General features: G+C 41.7%; 1 protein-coding gene across 1 annotated transcript in view; it reads right to left on the bottom strand.

The window, feature by feature from the left end:
* The window catches only part of kdrl (kinase insert domain receptor like), a 41,148-nt gene extending 21,460 nt beyond the window's left edge, over positions 1 to 19,688 (bottom strand). The window contains exons 1-14 of the mRNA XM_084010458.1: positions 19,104 to 19,688; positions 13,203 to 13,293; positions 11,579 to 11,796; positions 9,997 to 10,124; positions 8,864 to 9,023; positions 8,631 to 8,767; positions 8,360 to 8,528; positions 8,085 to 8,211; positions 7,761 to 7,930; positions 6,310 to 6,466; positions 4,350 to 4,464; positions 2,005 to 2,113; positions 577 to 861; positions 326 to 472 (exon numbers count right to left, since the gene is read on the bottom strand). Of these exons, the coding sequence (XP_083866584.1) occupies positions 326 to 472; positions 577 to 861; positions 2,005 to 2,113; positions 4,350 to 4,464; positions 6,310 to 6,466; positions 7,761 to 7,930; positions 8,085 to 8,211; positions 8,360 to 8,528; positions 8,631 to 8,767; positions 8,864 to 9,023; positions 9,997 to 10,124; positions 11,579 to 11,796; positions 13,203 to 13,293; positions 19,104 to 19,167 (2,077 nt within the window). The 5' untranslated portion in view covers positions 19,168 to 19,688. The remainder of the gene's footprint in view (positions 1 to 325; positions 473 to 576; positions 862 to 2,004; positions 2,114 to 4,349; positions 4,465 to 6,309; positions 6,467 to 7,760; positions 7,931 to 8,084; positions 8,212 to 8,359; positions 8,529 to 8,630; positions 8,768 to 8,863; positions 9,024 to 9,996; positions 10,125 to 11,578; positions 11,797 to 13,202; positions 13,294 to 19,103) is intronic.
* Positions 19,689 to 20,177: the final 489 nt, after the last annotated feature.

Raw genomic sequence — 20,177 nt, 5'->3', positions numbered from 1 at the left:
TGTAGCCTTTCTGCACTAATTACTTCACTATGCATAGACAGGCATTTGAGGGTATTGGAAATATCAATTCAGCTTCAGAAGAAGCATAAATGCACTCTGTATCTTATATATTGTTTTCTTGCACCTTGAGCATATATGCCTTCCTATGAAGAACTGTTTGCTCTGAAGAAAGGTGGCTTTGACACGCTGGGAAACTGTCAGTGGCTTTAAAAGGGAATGACAGCTTCTACTTTCTCTTTCAGCCCATCATCCAGCTTGTGCACTGCTGCGATTGCACAAATGTATCGTATCATGAACATAACGTGGAATAGTGTTCTCAGGTTACCTGTGCCTTCTTCCACCGCAAGGCCATTTTTGTACCACATGATGTATGGACTAGGGACTCCCAGAGCATAGCAAACCAACTTCAGCGTGCTGCTACTGTTCACATCTTGATTAGTCAGATTTTGACTCAGCCAGGGACGTTGTCTCACTGCACAAAACGAAACAAAAACATTACTCTGTTACTGTCTTGTTCAGACAGGGACTACACAACTACAATTATCAATCAGCTTCACATATCTTCTGCTTACTCACCATCCACAGTTAACGCAGCGGTCTTGAGTTCAACCCTCTTGTGGAGCTTGTATGCTTGGCACTTGTAACCTGTAGTGCTGATCTGGGACACATTATGCAGACGGAGAGAGAGAGAAATGGAATAGCGGCTGATCTGGAGACTGGACACGTTGGACGTGATTGTTTGATTCCTGGAATCCAACCACTGTAGGTATGTGTATAGGAAGCGAGCTGCCCGACAGGTCAGAGTGACATCATCCCCCTGGAAGGCTGACCGAGGTTCGATGGTGATTTCCTCAGGTTGATCTAGTGTGACAAGGTAGAGAAATATAGTAAATCAGGCTTCCATTGATGGTAAATCATACTAATTATGAATAAAGAGGAGTCAGAGTCAGTGTCATCTGTTCTACACACACAAAGAGAGACACTTATTCTGCTGGCCTGAGATCCTTTGCTGGACCATAGTTTTGGACACTGAGCTGCTCATTGCAATGCCAGGAATGTCAAATTTGTAGTTATTTCCTGTTTCATCACTGTTAATTGGAAGCACGTTGCTGGTGGACAGCATGGCTGATGGCGCTGCTGCACTCAACCAATTGGAGAGAAGCTGGGTCTGGGCCCCAGGGGAACCAGACTGCGCTTGTTTATTCAGATTGCTGGAAAGCATTCTGTGTTCCGTAAGAGAAGACAGCTGTTATTACAATCGTGTCCTCTTTTTTTAACAGCATTCTTCATTTTCTCTGTCTTTCTCACCTTCGGGAGAGAGCTGCACTCCTCTTGGGAATTCTCCCACTCTGGGAGACAAATTTTTGGCGCATGGCTTCCCCTGAAGCACAGCTTCACCTTCATCCATCCCTTTCCAAATGCAATCCTTCACCCTTCAGGAGATGTGATTCACTTCGCTCTTAAGGAATTGTGATTCACTTTCTTTTGCGAAATGAACTGTGATTGTGTGCAATGACACCTCATCTCCACTATTATTACATAAGTGTCTCAATGGATATTCATGTTGGGAACATTTGGAAAAGCTCAGATGCACATTAAAAATGTAGAAGGCTCACAGAGAAATAAGATTGACCTGCTGGCACCGGAGCAGGAATGCAGTTATTCATAACTTCTTTTTAAAAGCGTGCCATTATAGAACTCCATATGGCTCAGGACATGTTTGCCTCTCTTCCGCCCTAAAGCTGCTCAGCTACAGTGGAAGATGGTTTCAATTAATGCCCCCCTCCGGTTTCTTTATTGCACAATACAATCTGCACATTCCTTTGCTGTTCTTGCAATTCATTACAGCGTGTACTATACGTGTAGATCATTTGAAAGAATTCAGTGCACAGTAAAGGGCGCTTTGCAATTGTGGCAATAAAACTCAGCATAGTTCTGTGAGCACTTTCGGCTGAGCGGTTAAGATTTAAAGTTTGATATTCCAGCTCTCATATTCTTACTTACCATTAACGTAGAAAGGGATCAACATTGTGTTGTTACCATCTTCATTCTGGGCCACACAGGAGTACTTTCCTGACATGTTAGCATCTCCTATCACCAGGGTGCTCACAGTCTAATTGGGATAAACAGGGCAATTATTACTGATTGTTCAAAGCAGGATAAAACATGTTGACATAAACAACAAATGCCTAATATCACAATTCAGAATTAGACCTTCAGCATGACATATTCTTGAGGTTTCAATCACCGTCAGGGAAGCTGCTAACAGGCGGGTGAGGGTCCAGAACCTGGTCTGGTTTAAACTCTCCGGTGCATAACATTAATGAAAGGATACATCTGGAGTTCAAAACCCGCTGAGTCTCCTTCAGACGTGTGCTATAGATCTACTGCCGGGGTTTCATGTCCATTTCCTGGAAAGCACTTCTAATGCCACACTCAATTTTGTCATCGCACATTACAACATTTTAATGGCTTAAAAAGACAATATAATCAGTGAAACTTGAGTGAGGGCCGGACTGTGTGGGGTCTGTTTAGTGTTCATAGTGACATCTGTTTTTTTTGGGGGCCATTCAGCGACATCAAAGAGAGTGAATGATGTGGGTGTATTGTCTGGGCCTAAACTTCCTGGGTTTGAAGGAGCTATTGTACCAAGTCTCAAGACACACAGCTGTACCCATGAAACAATTTCAGCGACCCTGTATTAACAATGTTCACCATAAAAACATTTAGGCAGTAACAGAATGCATGCTTAAAAGTTGTCATATTGTCCAAGCCATGCTGCTCTGACACTTGTCAAAACAATGATGTAGTGGGCTTATGGTATTATGTTACTGCTATTAGTCACCATGATGTAAGCCGAGCTTGAACACAGTCATTTAAACAATTGTGCACAGTCCCTAAGAGGTGACCTGACCAGACGCACTGTGACCTCTGTGCCCATGTCTTCCCCCTGTGTTTTCCTTATATTATGATCCGGGCCAGTCTCTCTCTCTACTGGGCCTTCTGGGGAGGCACTCAGAGGCCTGGCCCTAACCACCTTCTTATTCACGGGCCAACAATTTATGTGAGGTGACAGAGAGGAATTCACTTCCAACAAATCCCTCTTCTTTTAAACTTCTGCTTGTTATCGTTGACCCTTAGTCCTAACCCTCATAAAGCACCAGCGTTTGGCCACAAGTAGTTGTAAATAAGAGGTGCCTCCCTCTTTATGTCAAAGACATATTATAACTGAGGCCTTTACAATTACAATTACTTAATATGATAATGATTTTCATTATGTGCTTAATCAGAGAGTAAGATACAATAAATCACCTCGTTATGTCCCAGAAATACAGGTGAAAACAATGGTTTGGATTGACAATGACAAAATTCTTTCTCCAGCTGAAAACATTTATGCCCATGAATCTGTGGCTTAATATGGCCCAGCCTGCTGTAATGGGTTTCTTTAACGTAATCCTATAGACAGACTCTTGCAGTGCCCAGGCAGTAGAGGCCTGCTCTTAATTATGTTTGGGGTGAACAGTTTTAGTAACAGGCTCCCACAGGACATTCATGGCAATGTCTGCAGTTTCCCCATTGTGTTATAGGCTTGCATGGCAACATGTGTTTGATGTTTCCTGAGAAAAGCTGAATCCCACATTCATACGTTAGTGTTGATTTTGCAGAAAACTGTAATTGAAGTGTAAGAGAATTACATATTGTGTAATGTATAAGTGTGACAGACTTTTTCTAACAATCAAATCTTTCTTCTGTAATTGCTTTCTGTATAATTACAGCAGTATATGCTTACATAACAAAGGCACGATTTCCAGCTGTTTTTCCGGTGTGTTAAGTGGCTCATCCTCACAGGTTATGGTGTGGGGTAGAATCTATAAAAGTGTGTTCTCAGCTCTCGGCACACAGATTAGTTAAGCCATATAGACTTTGTACTGTTTATAAGGCTTAGCTCCAAGAGTCTCAACAGCCGAAAAGATTAACTCATGTCAGAATAAAAGATGTTTCTTTGGTAAGACCCAGGATGAAGCTGCAGCTGCTATATTTACAGGCCATCATCTAAAAAAGCAGTTAAATGGAGGGTTTCACTCCAGTAGGGGTAAATGAACTGTGTCTCTACTACTATACTATATACTACTATATTAACCCTAACCCTAAACCCTATAGCATCTTTTTTTTCAGATCAAGCATACCAAAAGCATGAAACCAAGAGATTTTCACATATTTTCCCGGTTGTTTATCAAGGATAAATCAAGATTTTAAGAGCAGCATTGAAAGACAACACAGAATTTTTCAAAAGAGAGTGGTGAAGGCTTTTCATGGGTTTTGGTCACAGTTGCACAAGTAAAACATACCTTGTTTTTTCCTTTAACCAGTTCAGGCTTAACGTTTATGCTCTTAATCCAGTTGTGGGAGTCATTTCTCCTGTCATCAATATTGACCGGTATAGGCTTGGTGTAAGCAATGCAACTGCAGGAAAGAAAAGAACATGAATGAGGCCATTGAGTCATGCAGACAGTATGCTTAGAGACAGATGTGTTGGACCTTAAACAACACAACAACACAGAAGAAAAAACACAGACATCCACATTGTTTTAATTGGGAACCTTGGGGTAAATTAAAACATATCCTGCCTCGATCACACGATAGTTCAATGTTCTATCCTCCTGTGAAAGAGCATAATTCTGAAAGGCGGATGTATTTTAAAAGAACACTGAGAATGATCTGGGTAGAGTCCAGGTCTAGTCCAGCTTGTCTGGGATGAAAAACCAAGAGAAAGCATTGATTTGACCCCAACCCCCAAACCCTTCACCGCCCGTGGTGGGGAACAATCAGCCTGATGAGAGGAGAGGCAGAGGAGGAAACAGCAACTGCGACAGGAAGGGCTGTGCTATGCGTCACCTCGTGCAGGAAGCGATCCCCCCACCCCCCACCGACACACATGTTCTGGCCAGAGGAGATAAGGTTGATCCTAAGACCTTGGCGGTCAACAAGGGACAGCTGATAACTTCTCAACCTAGTGATAAAGACGCCCCCATATTTCTGCCCCCTACACTATCAGCCTCATTCTATAAGCTTTTCTCATGTCCCTCCCCTCTAAACATTCCCCACACTCTGCATTTCCCCTCCTTTCCAAACTCCCAAAGATTTAGATGGGATATGATCTTGAAGGAGGACATGCAGTATTTATAGTGACAGGTATTTTACAAGGTCGGGGCTGTATAAAATAAACATTTGGCACAATTGGCTTCCCACCAGGCCATAGCTTTTCCTTTGTCTCATTAGCTGGCTGCCACTGTTCCTAGTGCCAGCCCTGATTATCTTTAGGCCTGCAGAATGAGTTGCTTTGACCCAGCTAATGCTCTGCTATTATTTATCGTAGATCTGGCAAGTACAAGTAGGTTTTTGTGATGATTTAATAAATGAAATAATGGGGGGCACTGGTGGATTGACACGAACAAATATGTAGCATTACGGTGTCTCTTTCTTGTGCAGTGTTCCACAATGTTGTTTTTGTTCATGGTGTGAAGGCCTGATAACCCAAGGGTAATGACCCATTGTTTTCCTAATCTTACGACTCGCAGGTCTCCTGCTGGCATTGACGAACCAGAATCTCAGGGAATGTTCATCTTGTTTGTGGGTTCACTACCAGGCCGGTATTCATACACAGTCGCTCATACACTCAGTTCTGTTCGGCTGTGTAACAGCTCTGGGAACCTGAGGTTTATTTATTTCCTCTACAGCCTACTGACCACAAATGAGAGGGCAGTTCTCGAGGGGTGCGTTTCTCTGATTAATGTGTCATATTCTGGGCCAGAGTCAATTCAGTCAATGTAGATCTTTTTTACATTGGGATCCCAGGTTGGTCTGGACCCTACACTTCTACTGTTAAATCTGAGATGCTTTTACACACAACTACAATACCATGGTGGTACTTAGGTCTTTTGTAAATACCATGACACCAAAACATGTATTTACCAAACAGATAATAAACATACAAACTGCATTTTCTGGAAAAAGAGAAAATTAAGGAGTTAAGAATAATCTGAATGCTACCTTTTAATCATCTGTAAACTGCCAGCTAATTCTAAACATACAGTAAAACTGTGACAACAGGTAGCTGAAACAACACACTCAATCCAGGAGTTCCACTATATGGTAGCAAGTGGCATGTTTTTGATTATGAATTGGATTACGTTTGGTGTTTATGACGACATGGAAAACCCCTTTCTAATTCTTCAAGATTGGAGGACATAAACAGAAAATTGAGTTTAAACATGTAAATCTTTGGAATATAGCAAGACGGTGACTCACTCTATAAACGCAGTGTCTGATTGGCACGGCTGCCAGAGCCATGTGATGTTTGGCAAGGGTACCCCATAAGCAGTGCAGGTTAACTGATGCTGTTTGCCAAGCGTGTAGGGCTGCACATCCACAGTGGCGAGCTCTGCCTCGGAAATAGTTGGCTTCACTGTGAGAGAGAAGTGCACATGAACACACATAAGTACACACATACAAAAAACACAAAAATACAGGGAGAGCGAGATAAAGAGAGAGTGACAACAGGCTAGATCATTTGTCTGCCATCCCGGCCCAGCGTGGAATCTCATAATGTCTTTATAATGAGGGCAGACAGTCATGATGGATAGCCGTGAAAAAGTTGTGCACACTAGTTGTCCGTTAGACGCTGTGTAGGAGAAGAATGGCAGGATGATTGGATAGCATGGGGCTGTAGGTCAAAGAACGACCTCACTGTGGCCAGTCATGCCCAGGTCAGTGAATAAACCATCAACAACAGACAAAGATCCTTGAGCCACCTCAGGAAGCGCTCCAAATCACTTCACCATTTTCTCCATTATGGACAGCTGAATAAGTCAGGCTACACACTGTGACATAGTGAGGCAAACCACATAGCTTGCATCCCACCACACACGCCATCATGTAGGACACGTTCATAATCTGGAGCACTCTGACAGCTCTAAACAACTGATGAAATAGTTCCATAATTGATACCAGGAATCTCTCTTTTTTTGCATGCTTGTGTCTGTGTTTATTTTTTGTCATTCCAATAAATCAAAGTTTTGTAACGCAAACGAATCACAGACCATACATAAAGTTTATACAAGCCAGAAGGGGCTGATTTTTACACTTTTTGGCCCACTATTAGAATAAGTACATAATGTTTAAAGAATGCAGTGAAAATACCTCTGCCCCCCATGGCAAGTTTGACGTGACTGACACACATTTCTCTTCTCTGTCTCTATAGCACGCAGACTTCATAAGTTTCCACCTAACATACTAAAACATGCATAACCTCTGGTGTTAACAGTTATCAGTAGTCTTTACTCTGATTCATTCAAAACAATGAATTCAATATTCAATCCTTGTTTTCCTCAAGCTGTGTACATATTGTATGGAACATGTTTATACGAGTCGCACTATATATACACATGGTGAGGATGCAAATAAATGCTGGGGACTGAGGGGGGGTCTGGAACGGCTGGAGTCTGCATGCAGAATAGAGCCCAGGCCGTTTACACACTGCGCCAAGCCCCTTCAAAAGAGCCCCAATAATCAACAACAGCTGCCCGTGCTACGTCAATCCAGCCCTGGAATCAACAAGCCCCCAAATTCCTCTCATACTAGAGCTGCTACCTGCCGTCCAGTGAACTCCACTGAAAGCAGCCACAGTGCTGGGGCAGCCGATGCACTGCTTCATTTCCTTTGGATCAGCAGTCATTGCCAGGTTTATAGCAACAGCTTACCGTCGACTACCAGCGTGTAGCTCAGATTCCTGTACAAGTCCTTCACTCGGTTGCCCAGGATTATGGTGAAGGTCCCAGCATGCTTTTCCTGCACATCAGTGATGATCAAGCTGGAACCAGACATCTTGTAACAGGTGGAAGTTTTGTTGATGGGGACACCATCCTTATACCTAAAAAAAATTGGAGGCTTTGAAAGCTCATTCAAACCGTGGATTAAGAATAGCAATTCATGAAAAGAAGTGAATGGGAAGCTGAATCATAAAGGAACTTCAATACTCAATACAGAATCAGCAGTTTTTATAGTGACTGTAAACCATAACTTACCACATTAACATGTCTGGCGGTGGCAGAGCATTGACCTTGGGCTCAAACACAAGCTTCTTTCTACCTTCTTTGACAGTCACCTTACTAGGCCGCTCATGTCTATAGGAGACATTGAGGAATGGATGCTCTGGAACAAAAAATCGTACAGTAACACAAATATTTAGATGTTAAAATGCTTTATTTATGCAATCATTTTGTTGCATTTTTATACTTTGTAATACATTTTACAGCTCATGGAATTCATCACCTGATAAATCTATCCAAAGCATACTCACCAAAGACACGGACTTTTGCTGTGGCGTTCTTGTATTTTGTGTGGTCAATATCAGCTTTGCAGCGGTACACTCCCTTATCCTCCATGGTAATGGTTGGCAAAATTAAAGCCTTGCTCATCTTTATAACATTAGAAGCTTGCCAAAAAGTCTTTATATACTGTTGATTTTCCTAGAGAGACAAAGGAAGTATTATAAACTCCACTGCTACAACCAAAGCAAGGGTTCCTTTTTTATGCAGGTGTACTGTGTCAAAAATAAATCCTGAACTTACCCTCTTATTTGGAACGTCCCATGTGAAGTTAATTCTTCCATTATAGGTCGTCTCACCAGTACAGTTGAGCATGAGGGTGTCTCCAACCAACACTCTAACAGTATCTGGTGTGATCTTCACGTTGTTTAGAACAAGAGCTGTAAAAACGGTGACAAATATAAGGTGGTGAAAAAAATCGACACAAATGTATTTATTTCAATGAGCAAGTTTGGCGAGAAAGACAACAGACTCACTTATTATTCTATGGATGTACACTGACGAGAACTCTTGACCGTTGACCGTGGTTTTACAGGTGAGCATACCATAATCAGTGTTGCGATCGTAGGGAATCTTGAATCCTACCTCCGGATTCCATACCATTTCCTTCATGATCTTGTCTGATAAAGGTTGGAGCTACGATCAAGAGAGAAGAGCAGAGGAGGTTTGTCATTGCTATGATATTTGGTGACACTTGTGATGTTCACTAACGATCACTGAGCCAGACTGAAGTTTTATGCACTCAACTTCATTTAACATTTAACTTGTGCTCTAGTGGGCTCAGCTGGGGACATACATCTGTTAAGAGTGAAGATCTAATTTGTTTTTATTGTTTTGTGGAGTGTAACCTCTGCTGTCATTTATGCAATGGAGCACAAAACATTGTGGACTCGGAAAAGGATGTACGTGCCTGCTGTTGTTTGTTCTCATGCCAGAAGTTGGGCTGGGAGAGGAGGCAAGGGAAGGGAAGGAAGGAAGGAAAGGAAGGAGGAGTGCCAAAGATTTACCAACGGCAGGAAGGTCACACAAACCACTATCTGTGTCATCTGAGTCAGTTGTGTTTGTCTACGGTAGGAACTTTGTCATTGGTTGTCATGGCAACTTTGTCAAAAATGGCTTTCACGTTGTCTTTAGTGAACACAATCGTTGCTTTAGCTGCATTCTGGTAGCAAATGTTACAATTGTCATGATAAGTTACCTGTTGTTTCCTGTGACTGGAAACAGGGTGTGCTGATTTTCTACTGCATTTCCTGATGTTCATAAGAGAAAGGGGACTAAATTTAGGCTGAGGTTCTATTCTGAGAAAAACACTCTTGGAGCTCCTTCCTGTTCTTACAGGACGCAGACAGAATGACTCCCATCGCCACCCTGAGACCTTTCCTCAGACAAACAACTGTCCCTGGTCTGTTTCTGTGTGCTTGAATGATTTGACACACAAGAGTGTGAGAACCTGTGAGACGCCTTAAGCACAAAGTGGGAACACTTTATTTTCCCAAAGATGACAAGTAAGGATACACTGCTGTGGTATTAATAGCACATACAGTATATTACTATATACAGCACAATAATGAGCAGGAGGTGTAAAATGATTGTCTTTGGAAGGCTTTACCGGTTCGAGTGTTACAATCGTGTCAGGAGAGGACGTCCGACAGGGGACCACAAAGCTGGTCTCATGCCTGAACATGCCGAAGATTTCAGGGGTCTCGGAATGGGGCTCCACAAATGGCTGCTTGGGATCTGAGGGACAAAACATATGGGTCAATATCAGTCTGCTCTAAAAAAGTCAGTTAGAAATAGCATTTCAAATCAGAACTGGTCCCTTACATTTTGCCTTTTGGGATCATCCACGTTTTTGTAGCAAATTTACATCTGTTGTTCTGAACTCTTATGCAAGAGCTGAGTTGAGCAATGCAATTGAATCAGGGAAATGTCAGGGCATCACGGAGATCAAATCTCGGATCAGTTCATTTTAACCGGATAAGGCAGCAGAGCACAGATAGAGCAAACAGGCTAGTGTTGTGTTCCTCCCAAGCAGCCAGGCATCACACGAACGCTGTGGGAACTTTACCACTACACAAATAGTCTGCCATTGGTGCGAGGTCAAGCAGTAGGGGTGTGATAAAGGAACTATTATTTGAAAAATGAAACATGAAAAATCACGTAATAAACAACTGAAAGGCTTGGAAAAGTAAGTGTTAGACCAAACACAGGCCCAGCAGGCTGCCTGAGAGCCAAGTAAACTGGGAACCACATTCACAGAGCAACAGGGGAAGGAACAATGTGCAGTTTAAACTGCTTCAATGTCTAAAAAGCATACACATCTAGGTAAAATGGGCTGAGGCTGACTCGACACTCAAAATCAACCCTCCTTATGGTGCGTAGCACAAGCTCCATTTCAATGATACTGTAACTGTAACTGGTGCCATGTGACACTTTCGGAAAGACTTCAGAAAACAGTAGCCAGAGCAGGAAATCAGAGTCAATAACCAGGGCTTCCCGTGCAATCACACTCACCCTTCCACCTCACAGTACCAAAGAAACCACTTCCTCTCCCTGTCTCTCTCAATCTCTGACAAGGAGAGCTGTGGCTCTTGAATGTGAATAGATGTAGATTAAAGTTAGCTTCCTACTTGGACCAACAACTGTGGTAATACAGAGCACATACAGTACATGCAAAAAAAATAATTTCCTTCCTCTTTCTTTCTTTTTAATTTTTTTTCTTCCTTTTTGTTCTTCCGTTCTCACTGATGATTTTTTTTTATTCTATTTTTTTTGGTTAAGTAGGTGTTTTCCAGCCCTTGAATCATGCGGGAAATATGCGATTGCTCATTGGCTATTTTATTCTATCTATGACACCATACCAAGTTCAACACCATACCCCTCTACTGCAGATGACAATCACCCTGCAAAACTTTTATCAGGAGTCTTTACTTTCACAAAAACAGTTAAATCCTGAATGGAAGAAAACAACTCAATTCAAAAAGAGAAAAACTTATATATATTATTATATTATACATACTTCTAAACAGCATTATATTCCATTTTTCTAGTGCTTGAAATTACTGGATGGGAAGATGTCAGTGTCTAACAGAGGCTGCACAGGTTGTTCTCTCTTGTTCCCACTGGTTCACTGACTGTTTGATAAAAATGACAGGTGATCTGAGCTGGTCAGAGCGCCTCGCAGATCTCACCTTTGACATAGACGTAGGTCGAGGTGACGTGATCTGAACCATTCTTGGAGTAATGACAGCTGTACCTTCCCGTGTCATTGACAATCAAGGATGAGACTGTCAGTTTGCTGCAGTGTGAGTGAGAGTTACGTATGGAATCACACGGCTCGACCTTCACCCCCTCTGATGAGACTGATCGACTGGTATCACCAAGGGTCCAGTGCAGCAAGCCATGCCCTCTGACAGAAGACAGATGCACACAAAGAAAATAGTCAAACAATATGAAAACAATATTATATATTTTTTCAGATTTGACACTTACTGATGCTCTCTAGAAACAAAGCATTGGATCCAAAACTTCAATTTCAGATCTATTTTGAGGGAAAGTGTCACAGCTCACAAGCTTTTTAATTTAGGAGTGCTGCTTCTGCCCTTGGGACTTTTTGACTCTGCGTTCATTTCAAGTTTATTTTGAGTTAATCTGGAGTCATCCAGCAACTTGAACTTTCACATGGGAACATGCTTCTCTTGAATGATGTGCTCAGCTAACACATTCTTTCCACACGGAATCCATTTTCAAACTCTCATTAAAGAGATCCCAGAGGAACATCAAACATGTCTTGCATACCACTGCCTTTGCCTGCAGAATTTTGGGTCAAGCAACCTCCTGCTCTCATCCAGTGACAGAAAACAAGACACGTACACTATGGGCCAGGCATCTTAGCATATGGCCTTGTAGGGAAGCATTACATTAGATAGACAGGAGTTCCTGAGCATTCCTTGCGGGCCTACAAAATGATGCAAGACTCTCTAAATTCTTAGCAAATGTGAATGCAGCACACTTGGGTCCCAACATCCTTAAAGCAAATTTCAACAGTCTGATAAATGGGGACAACCACTTGTTCCTGCCAAGATTTGTCCCAACTTCTTTGTAGACACCAAGTGTCCTGAGGCCCAGACATGTCCCGTTTATTTCCCCCCTGGCCTCTCTGTCACATAATGAGATCAGAGTCTAACATTTATGGCTGCAGTGACAGTTCAGAAACAGACTTCTCCCCTCCCGACTGACCTCTGATAACTGATCAGATTTCTGACCAGAAAGGGCAAGAAAAACTGGGGTCGGTAAAAGTCCTTAATTTCAAATGTTACTCAAGTAAAAGGAATTAAATTAAATTTAAATACAAAATTATAAGTATATGATGCAGAAAAGTGCTAACATCACATATGATATTATCTGATTTTTCCAACTGATTCATTACATGCAAGGTGCATTTTAATGTTGTAGCAGATTCAGGTAGAATCATTTGTGATAACCTATATGTTGGGTAGTTTTACCTGTAACAATGCACGGTATTTTATAAGTTCATCATGTTTTGTATGTAAGATATTCATTTGTAGCCTAAAGTCACTTCTGAATATAGCTGTCAAATAAATGTAGTAAAAGGTACAATGTTTTCCTCTGAAATGTGTAGTAGAAGTATAAAGTGGCGTGAAATGGAAACACTCAATTAAAGTACAAAAACATCAAATGTGCAAAAGTACAAGTTATATTTCACTATTGGCTAAATGTTACATTTTAAGACTTGTTGAATTTGAGTGTTGCTTGGGTCCACTTGGTATTGACACAAACAGGTGTGTTGCATACCTGCATATGAGGATCAACAAATCGTCCTTGAGAAGAATGAGGGGATTGTCAGAGGGCAGAATCTTAGGCGAGTGATCTCTCCCCAAATGTCCTGTTGAACACACAAGAACACACACACACACACACACACACACACACACACACACACACACACACACACACACACACACACTATGAGTGAGAAAGGTCAACAAATCAGCTCATTAATGCTGTTTTTCACTATCATACTAATAAAAAAAATAAAAACAGTGTTGGAAACCCACATGAATCACTTCAGTGTCATGCATGTGAGTTCACTTTTTGCTGACACACTCCTGCCTCTTACGCAAGTGATGGTCTGCTGTGAGAGCACTGGGTTGTTTCCGGTGATGAGAGGTGAGTGAATACTGGGATGAGCAGAAAGAAAGAAAGAAGGTGGAATAAAGGGAGGGCCCAGTATTGTACTCTAAATCATCCACTCAATGTGCCATGGGTGCTCCCTTCCTCTCTTTTAGGAACAAGTTTTTTTGTAAGTGCCATTACCTGCCGCGAGGTCCTTCTAACAGGGATCAACATAGGAAACACTGATTCTCACTGCTATCCAGGAGGTGTCTCAGTCCCATATGTAATTTCTTTCTTTTCCACTGAGCTCCCTCAACAGCTTGTCATTGTGGTCAGAAAGGTTGTTAGGTCAACCCTCCAAATGTGATGGGCTTCATGGAAACCATTATCAAGAAAGACAATGGCATAACACAACTGCTTACTGACATGCTGACAAATGATTGATTCATGGGTATTCTCACGTCGAAAACCACACACATATAAAAGTGCACCTGCATTTAGGAATGCAAACACACACATGTTACTAGTATTTGTCTATTATTCAGAGCAGCTGTTGTGCTAAGAATGAGCTGACGGTGCCAGTGTTGGCTCAATATTGACTTCCTCACAAATACTAGCACATCATTGTTTTATTGTCCAAGGTTATGCAGAGGGGAAGGGATGTGGCTCATACTCTTTCATGCTGTGATACCACGCGCTTTCAGCTGTATATTACATTAATAAAACTCAAGCTTCCCGACCTTAATAAGCTAATAACTATGTGTTGTTGGTGATTTCATACACACATTTCCCTGAGAATGCTCTAATTTGTGTTTTCTTCCCTCACATCTGCAAATTGGCAGCAAGTCATGTAATTGGATCAATTGTTGGAATGAAAACGTTAAATACAAATGGCCAAATAAAAAGGACAATATATCAGGTGCTGTCTACAACAAAGATTTCTGCAGGTTCAAGAGGCCAGTTATTTGACGTATGTTGTGATACAAAATCAACAAATGTAGGATTGCTGGCATCTGCTTGCACATGTAACACCAATAGCAACAATAGAAAAACATCTTCCTGACCTTCAATTGCACTGGCAGGCAGCTCAACTCTTAAAACTGGCCAATTTTCCCCTATTCTCTTCAGTAACACACTACAGATGGATGAATCAGCAGGGGCCTCCGCAGCCCACTGAAAGAGAGAAAAAAAACATCCCCCGGTAGTCTCTCTACCCCCATACCCTCAAAACTCCCACCTGCCCCAGTGCCTGCCCAACGCTGACCTCAGCAAGCGTCCGGACACCCCTAACCCGCCATAACAGCTGTGTGCTGCATTCCTCAAGCAGAGCGCCTGAAAAATACCAGAAATTGTGCTTACTGTGATGGTTCAAAGAGCCCTGAAGCTGGTTCTCATTAAGAGCCATTAAGAAGAGGACAGGCATGGAACAAACCAAGTGAGGGAGAGGGAGAAAGGCAGGCTGTGACTTCTGGTTCCGTTTCAACTGAAGATGAGATCTTGAGCCAGTCACACAGCAGCAAACCGATTATTGTCACAGGGCCAAGTTAACTAAGATTAGACCAGGATCAGATGTGTATGTCCTTGTCCTCATTTGGCATTGATATGGGGAAGTGGCACAGGACGCGGTGTTTGGAAAATATTTGTAGTAGGCTCACTACCAGTAAGGAAGACAAAAAAAATCAGACAGTGTTGGATCCAGGAACGACTACAATATTCTGGGACGTTTGTGGCCCAGAAAATGCCATTTAAATATTTAGTCTGGAAGAACAGCCCGCCAATGACGAAAACGTGGACTTTTTTAAGGAATCTAAGCCAGAGGCTCAACAGTGCAGCTGAAATTGTTGACCCTAGACTACCCCAAATGTTTTTTAGGTATATAGGGTCAGGACAGGTTGATTGATTTGCAGCCAATAGTTTTGGTACTTTAATCCAACAACTGCATAAGAGTTTTTAATTTCACAACAACTTTATAGAACTGAAGGTTGAGCATGAAACATTAAACAAGAATAAAGAAGCTGAGAGATAATAAAGGACATTAAGAGCTGGCATGTATATTAAGTAGGATGGCACCATCCTGGCTGTTGCATCATACTGCCAGTAACTCATGCTTTATGTTGGGTAATATGACGCACTATCACTGAGATGACTGTTCTGACACTGAATTAGACCGGAAAGCCCAAGCACATCCCTTCAAGTGCAGGGAATAATGTGCGGAATTCCCTTTTCTTTTGCAGAGAGTCCACTTCATCTCACCATACTTCCTGTGCCGTCATGAAACAAGGTGACTGTCTTGAGAGTCAATCTTTTTTTGGTGTGTTCAAGGCAAAAGTAACAATAAGGCACGATGATTCCCTTGTTTAACCTTGCCAATATACCCCTTGTACTCCTGTGCCACATGGGACAGGGTGGAGAGTGAATTACAGTTTAACAAAAGAGTGCAGGGTCAGTCATGTTAATGGTCATTTTGGCTGTGATGTGACCATAGGGATTAGAGCGAGACAGTAGCAAAGACTGTGGTGGCCACTGCAATGAGTTTCCTGTCCTGTAGTGCAAATGTATCACAGGCTATCCGTTTAGCCTGTTGGAGGCCGAAAACTGGAAACCAATGCAACACACGACACATAGACTTGCTTTCAAATAATCTCCAAATTATTCAAGTTATTATTTCACCTGTTAAGGAACTATTTGGTGTTTTGTGCCTGTAATGTTGAAAGGTATGTCTTACGTCTTTTGTCTTTAAGACAAAACAAATTACAAAGTTGAATCCTTGACAAGACACGAGACCACCTGCCAAAATAAGGACTAGCAACCACTGCTCTGGCTGTGCTTCATGGTCTGTGTGTCCCGGAGTATTCTCTCTCCCGTTACCTTTTGCCAACTGCAAGGTTAAGACAACAGTTAGGGAGAGTGCCTTTTTTATTAGCTGTATATTAGCCATTGGAGATTTGGAGGCAAAAATGCCCCAGACTGCTCTTAAAAAAGCAAAATAAAGGAACATCTGGCCATGATGGGTGGCCATTCCAGGTTATATAAAGTTGAGTAGAGCCAACAAACAGGAATCGCCTGCACGAGAGTACAAAATTGTAAACCCAGAAGATTCCTGTTCCATAATGCATGATTAAGACAAGAAGGCAGACAGAAGCTCCTTGAAATTGAAATCTTATGCAGGATTCAAAGATAATATATTGCTGGCTCAGGATGGATATGCGTAGTATGGGCCAGATGCTGCAATCATATAAGAACAGCTACACAAAGCAATTTGTTAAGTTATATCCCTGTATAAGGGAGAGGGCTTTTTTTTGCTCGGCCGGTAAACCTCAATCCAGGTGAGTGTGTGTGTGTGTGTGTGTGTGTGAGAGAGAGAGAGTATGGATGTGTTTTTCTTGAGCTGCCTGCGAGTGCCAGTGAGCAATGAGCCCCCACTGCACTTGGTTGACCCCTCATCCCTCCCATTTTCACTCCATCTCAAGTGTCCGAGCAGGAAAATAAAAGTAAATAAAAAAATAAGATACAACATCAACTAAATCTGCATGAAAGACTGTATAGTAAAAGAGGTTTTTGATTACATAGTGTAATAGACTAAAAGAGAACTATGACCATGATGATCAGTGAAGGAATTTTAAGACAAAAAAATTATAAGGCAGCTTCCAGGTTCAAATCAATCATCACTTCAGTCAATATTTATTTCAATCATCACTATGCTTCACTTGTTTTTCCAGAATTTTGCCTGTACCCAAAAAACACCATTGAATAAAACCATGTAAATCCACATACAGAACTTGTTCCTTGGACGAAGTCATCTATACAAACAATAAGTGTAGTAAACTACCTGCCTATTGCATGAAATCTATGAAAATCAGACTGAATCAATAGAAAATCAATAGAAATGCATGCATCACACCCCGAGTGATATGCAGAAGTTAATTGGCCATTACACAGACTGAGTGAATTAACTCTGAACTGCAAGCATCATGTTGCAGAGAGTTGCAAAAAGGTTCTCTCCGTCTGTCTGAGCTGCTATGCTTCATTTAAATTGGTGTCAAAAGGTCACAAAGCAACACACTTGACCTTTGCGCACTTTTCAATAAGACACAGCTAGAAGTGAAATATGAACAAAATACCGTAAGGGTCTGACTACAAGTTTTAATTTGTTCCTCTCAATCACTGATATGTATTTACAGTAAAAACGGTTGAATGAAAATTTTAAAATAGAAGAAATTTAGTCAAACTGTAGTATCTCGGTCGAATATTTAATAACTTAACTATTTTGACACTGCACCATCACTGACAGGGTGCAACATGATTCTTAAATTGTGTTAGCATTAAGTCGTTGTTTCTGCACAGCTCTGTGTTTTACACACATCAGCAGGAACAGAAAGATGTTGATGCATCATCAATAATCACTCTAACAGTCAGTAGCTCCCCTGCAGACACAGTGCCCTCCTTTCCTCCTTGCCATTGTCTTCTGGATGCAGTTTGACATAGCTTAATGTGAGCACAAGGAGGAGAGAGAAATCTTTGCTCAGGTAGCGTGTCACATTTCCGTGACCTTTACTAGCCAGAACAATTACAGGCTGCCTCTTGCCCCTACGTCCGCTTCCTCCTTGTGTCTTTCCCACGCTTTGTACGCGGACAGTGAAGGAAATCTACTTAAAACATCGTAGACAAAGCGTCGCAGGCTAAAAGCCCGTACGAGTGTGTGATTGGGGGAGGGGGGGCGACGTGGACAATATTTCCTTTGTTTGGATAGGCTGTTTATTTGGGAATGATGAGGAAGACATCGTGCGTATCTCAGTGGCACTCCAGACCCGGCACAAGGTGGAGAAACATCCACCTTTGTTATCTGTTCATCTTGTTTTGAGGAGCGACCCTGAGACAATGAAGCTGATTCTACTATGTATATAGAATGTGCTCTCTCTTCACAGCTTGTTTAATCCAGTTCACTCATAGATAACAATAGCGGGATAAACGTTTGTCATAATATAGAACAAAAGGCGAATTTGCAATATCTTCAGAATATTTGAAAACAACTAATCCAATTTTTTTTTAAAAATCCAAATCTCATCGATGAAATCAGTCTGATATTGACATATAAATGATCTGTCAGAGTCAACAGATTTTATTAACATTAATAATCACCTAATTACAACGGAGCAGGACTACCTCTAGCGGCAGGTGTGATAACTGCATGTCCATTGACGGCATTTACACATCATTTCCCCCACACGCGACATTAATATTCCACTAAAATATTAAACTCTGAAATATCTGTTTTCCAAACAACAAAACGTGTTCCGCACGTTAGGATACAAATAAAACAACTGTACATTCAACTGTTGGCGACAGTCAGTCAGAATAAGATTATTATAAGTATTAAGATAATAAAAAATAAAAAGAAGCCACTGTACTTCTGATAACTGACAGCTGCTTGTGTCAATATCTGTAAAACAACTCGCATTCAGCAGTCCAATTAAACAAATCTAGCAGTCAAAGTGTGCGATGTTGAACTTTTGTCCATTCATGCATAAGATTCTACTACGCGTAAATAACCGATCTGTACAAGCATGAATGACTTCTTACCGTTTGCGAGTGATGAATAACCCAATATGAAAACGACCAATCTGAAACAGTCGGATGAGACCATCCTGCCAACTCTTCACCCAAATCCAAACCGCGTTGAAATAAAGTTATAAGAGTCCTTCGCAGAGGCTTGTAATTCCGAGAGTCTCGATGCAATTTCTTCTTAAAGCGAATAAATCTTATTATAAGTCTTGTTTTGGGTTGAGTTTTTTTTCCAAAACGTGTTGTAAATCCACAAAACCCTCAGGTGTACATGCAAAAGGCGGCAGTGTTTCTCCCGTTTCCCATGGCGCGTTTGGCAGGGGAGCTCTCCTGCGCAGCTGGGGGAATCCAACTCCCGATCCGGCAAAGAGGAGACGGATGTACCGCTGTATCCTCGGGGCAGGTGCTCTCCAACAACAACAACAACAAAAGTTAGGTGAATTAAATTCAGTGGTTGGCGAGAAATGAAAGTTGGGTGAGCGGTGTATATTCAGCTTCTAGCTTGTGCCCGGTGCAGCCCACGAACGCCAGATCAATCAGCTCACTGCCTTTCATGCGCGCCTTGGACAATTTCTCCTCCCTTTCGCCTCCGTGCAACACTTACAGTCCATGCGCGAGGCACGTTTTTATAAAGAGACACGGAGGAAGGACACGACGTCACTGTTTTTGGGGGGGACACATTCCTTTCTACTGAGGAGCAGACCACTTCATGAGAAATAATGATTATCTGTAATCCTATAACACATGCGTCAGACCAACATGAAGGGTAACTGAAATAGTAGTGACGCGCTTTAACATGAACATATAACTTATTTTTAGTGGGGAAACTGATTGTTTCAATCATAATTCATATCAATATCACCTTATTGATCTGGGGTCAAAATACATTTCTAAACAAAGTGTAATTGAATAAAGAATAAAGTAAATCATTAAACCTGTTTTGAACTGAGCTTTGTGTGTAAAGCTGCCTTTGATAAAACCGTGCTGTGAGATTAAAGTTAATCTTGTCTCAAGAGGAAACAGAATATAATGTAAACAATCATGGCGATAACAGGTCGAATCTATCTGTTCAAGTGTTTAGGATAAATATTT

This window comes from Eutrigla gurnardus (assembly GCF_963514095.1).
Source record: "Eutrigla gurnardus genome assembly, chromosome: 5".
NCBI lineage: Eukaryota > Metazoa > Chordata > Actinopteri > Perciformes > Triglidae > Eutrigla > Eutrigla gurnardus.
Note: the sequence above shows the minus strand (reverse complement) of the source record. Positions and strands in the feature narration are given on the sequence as shown.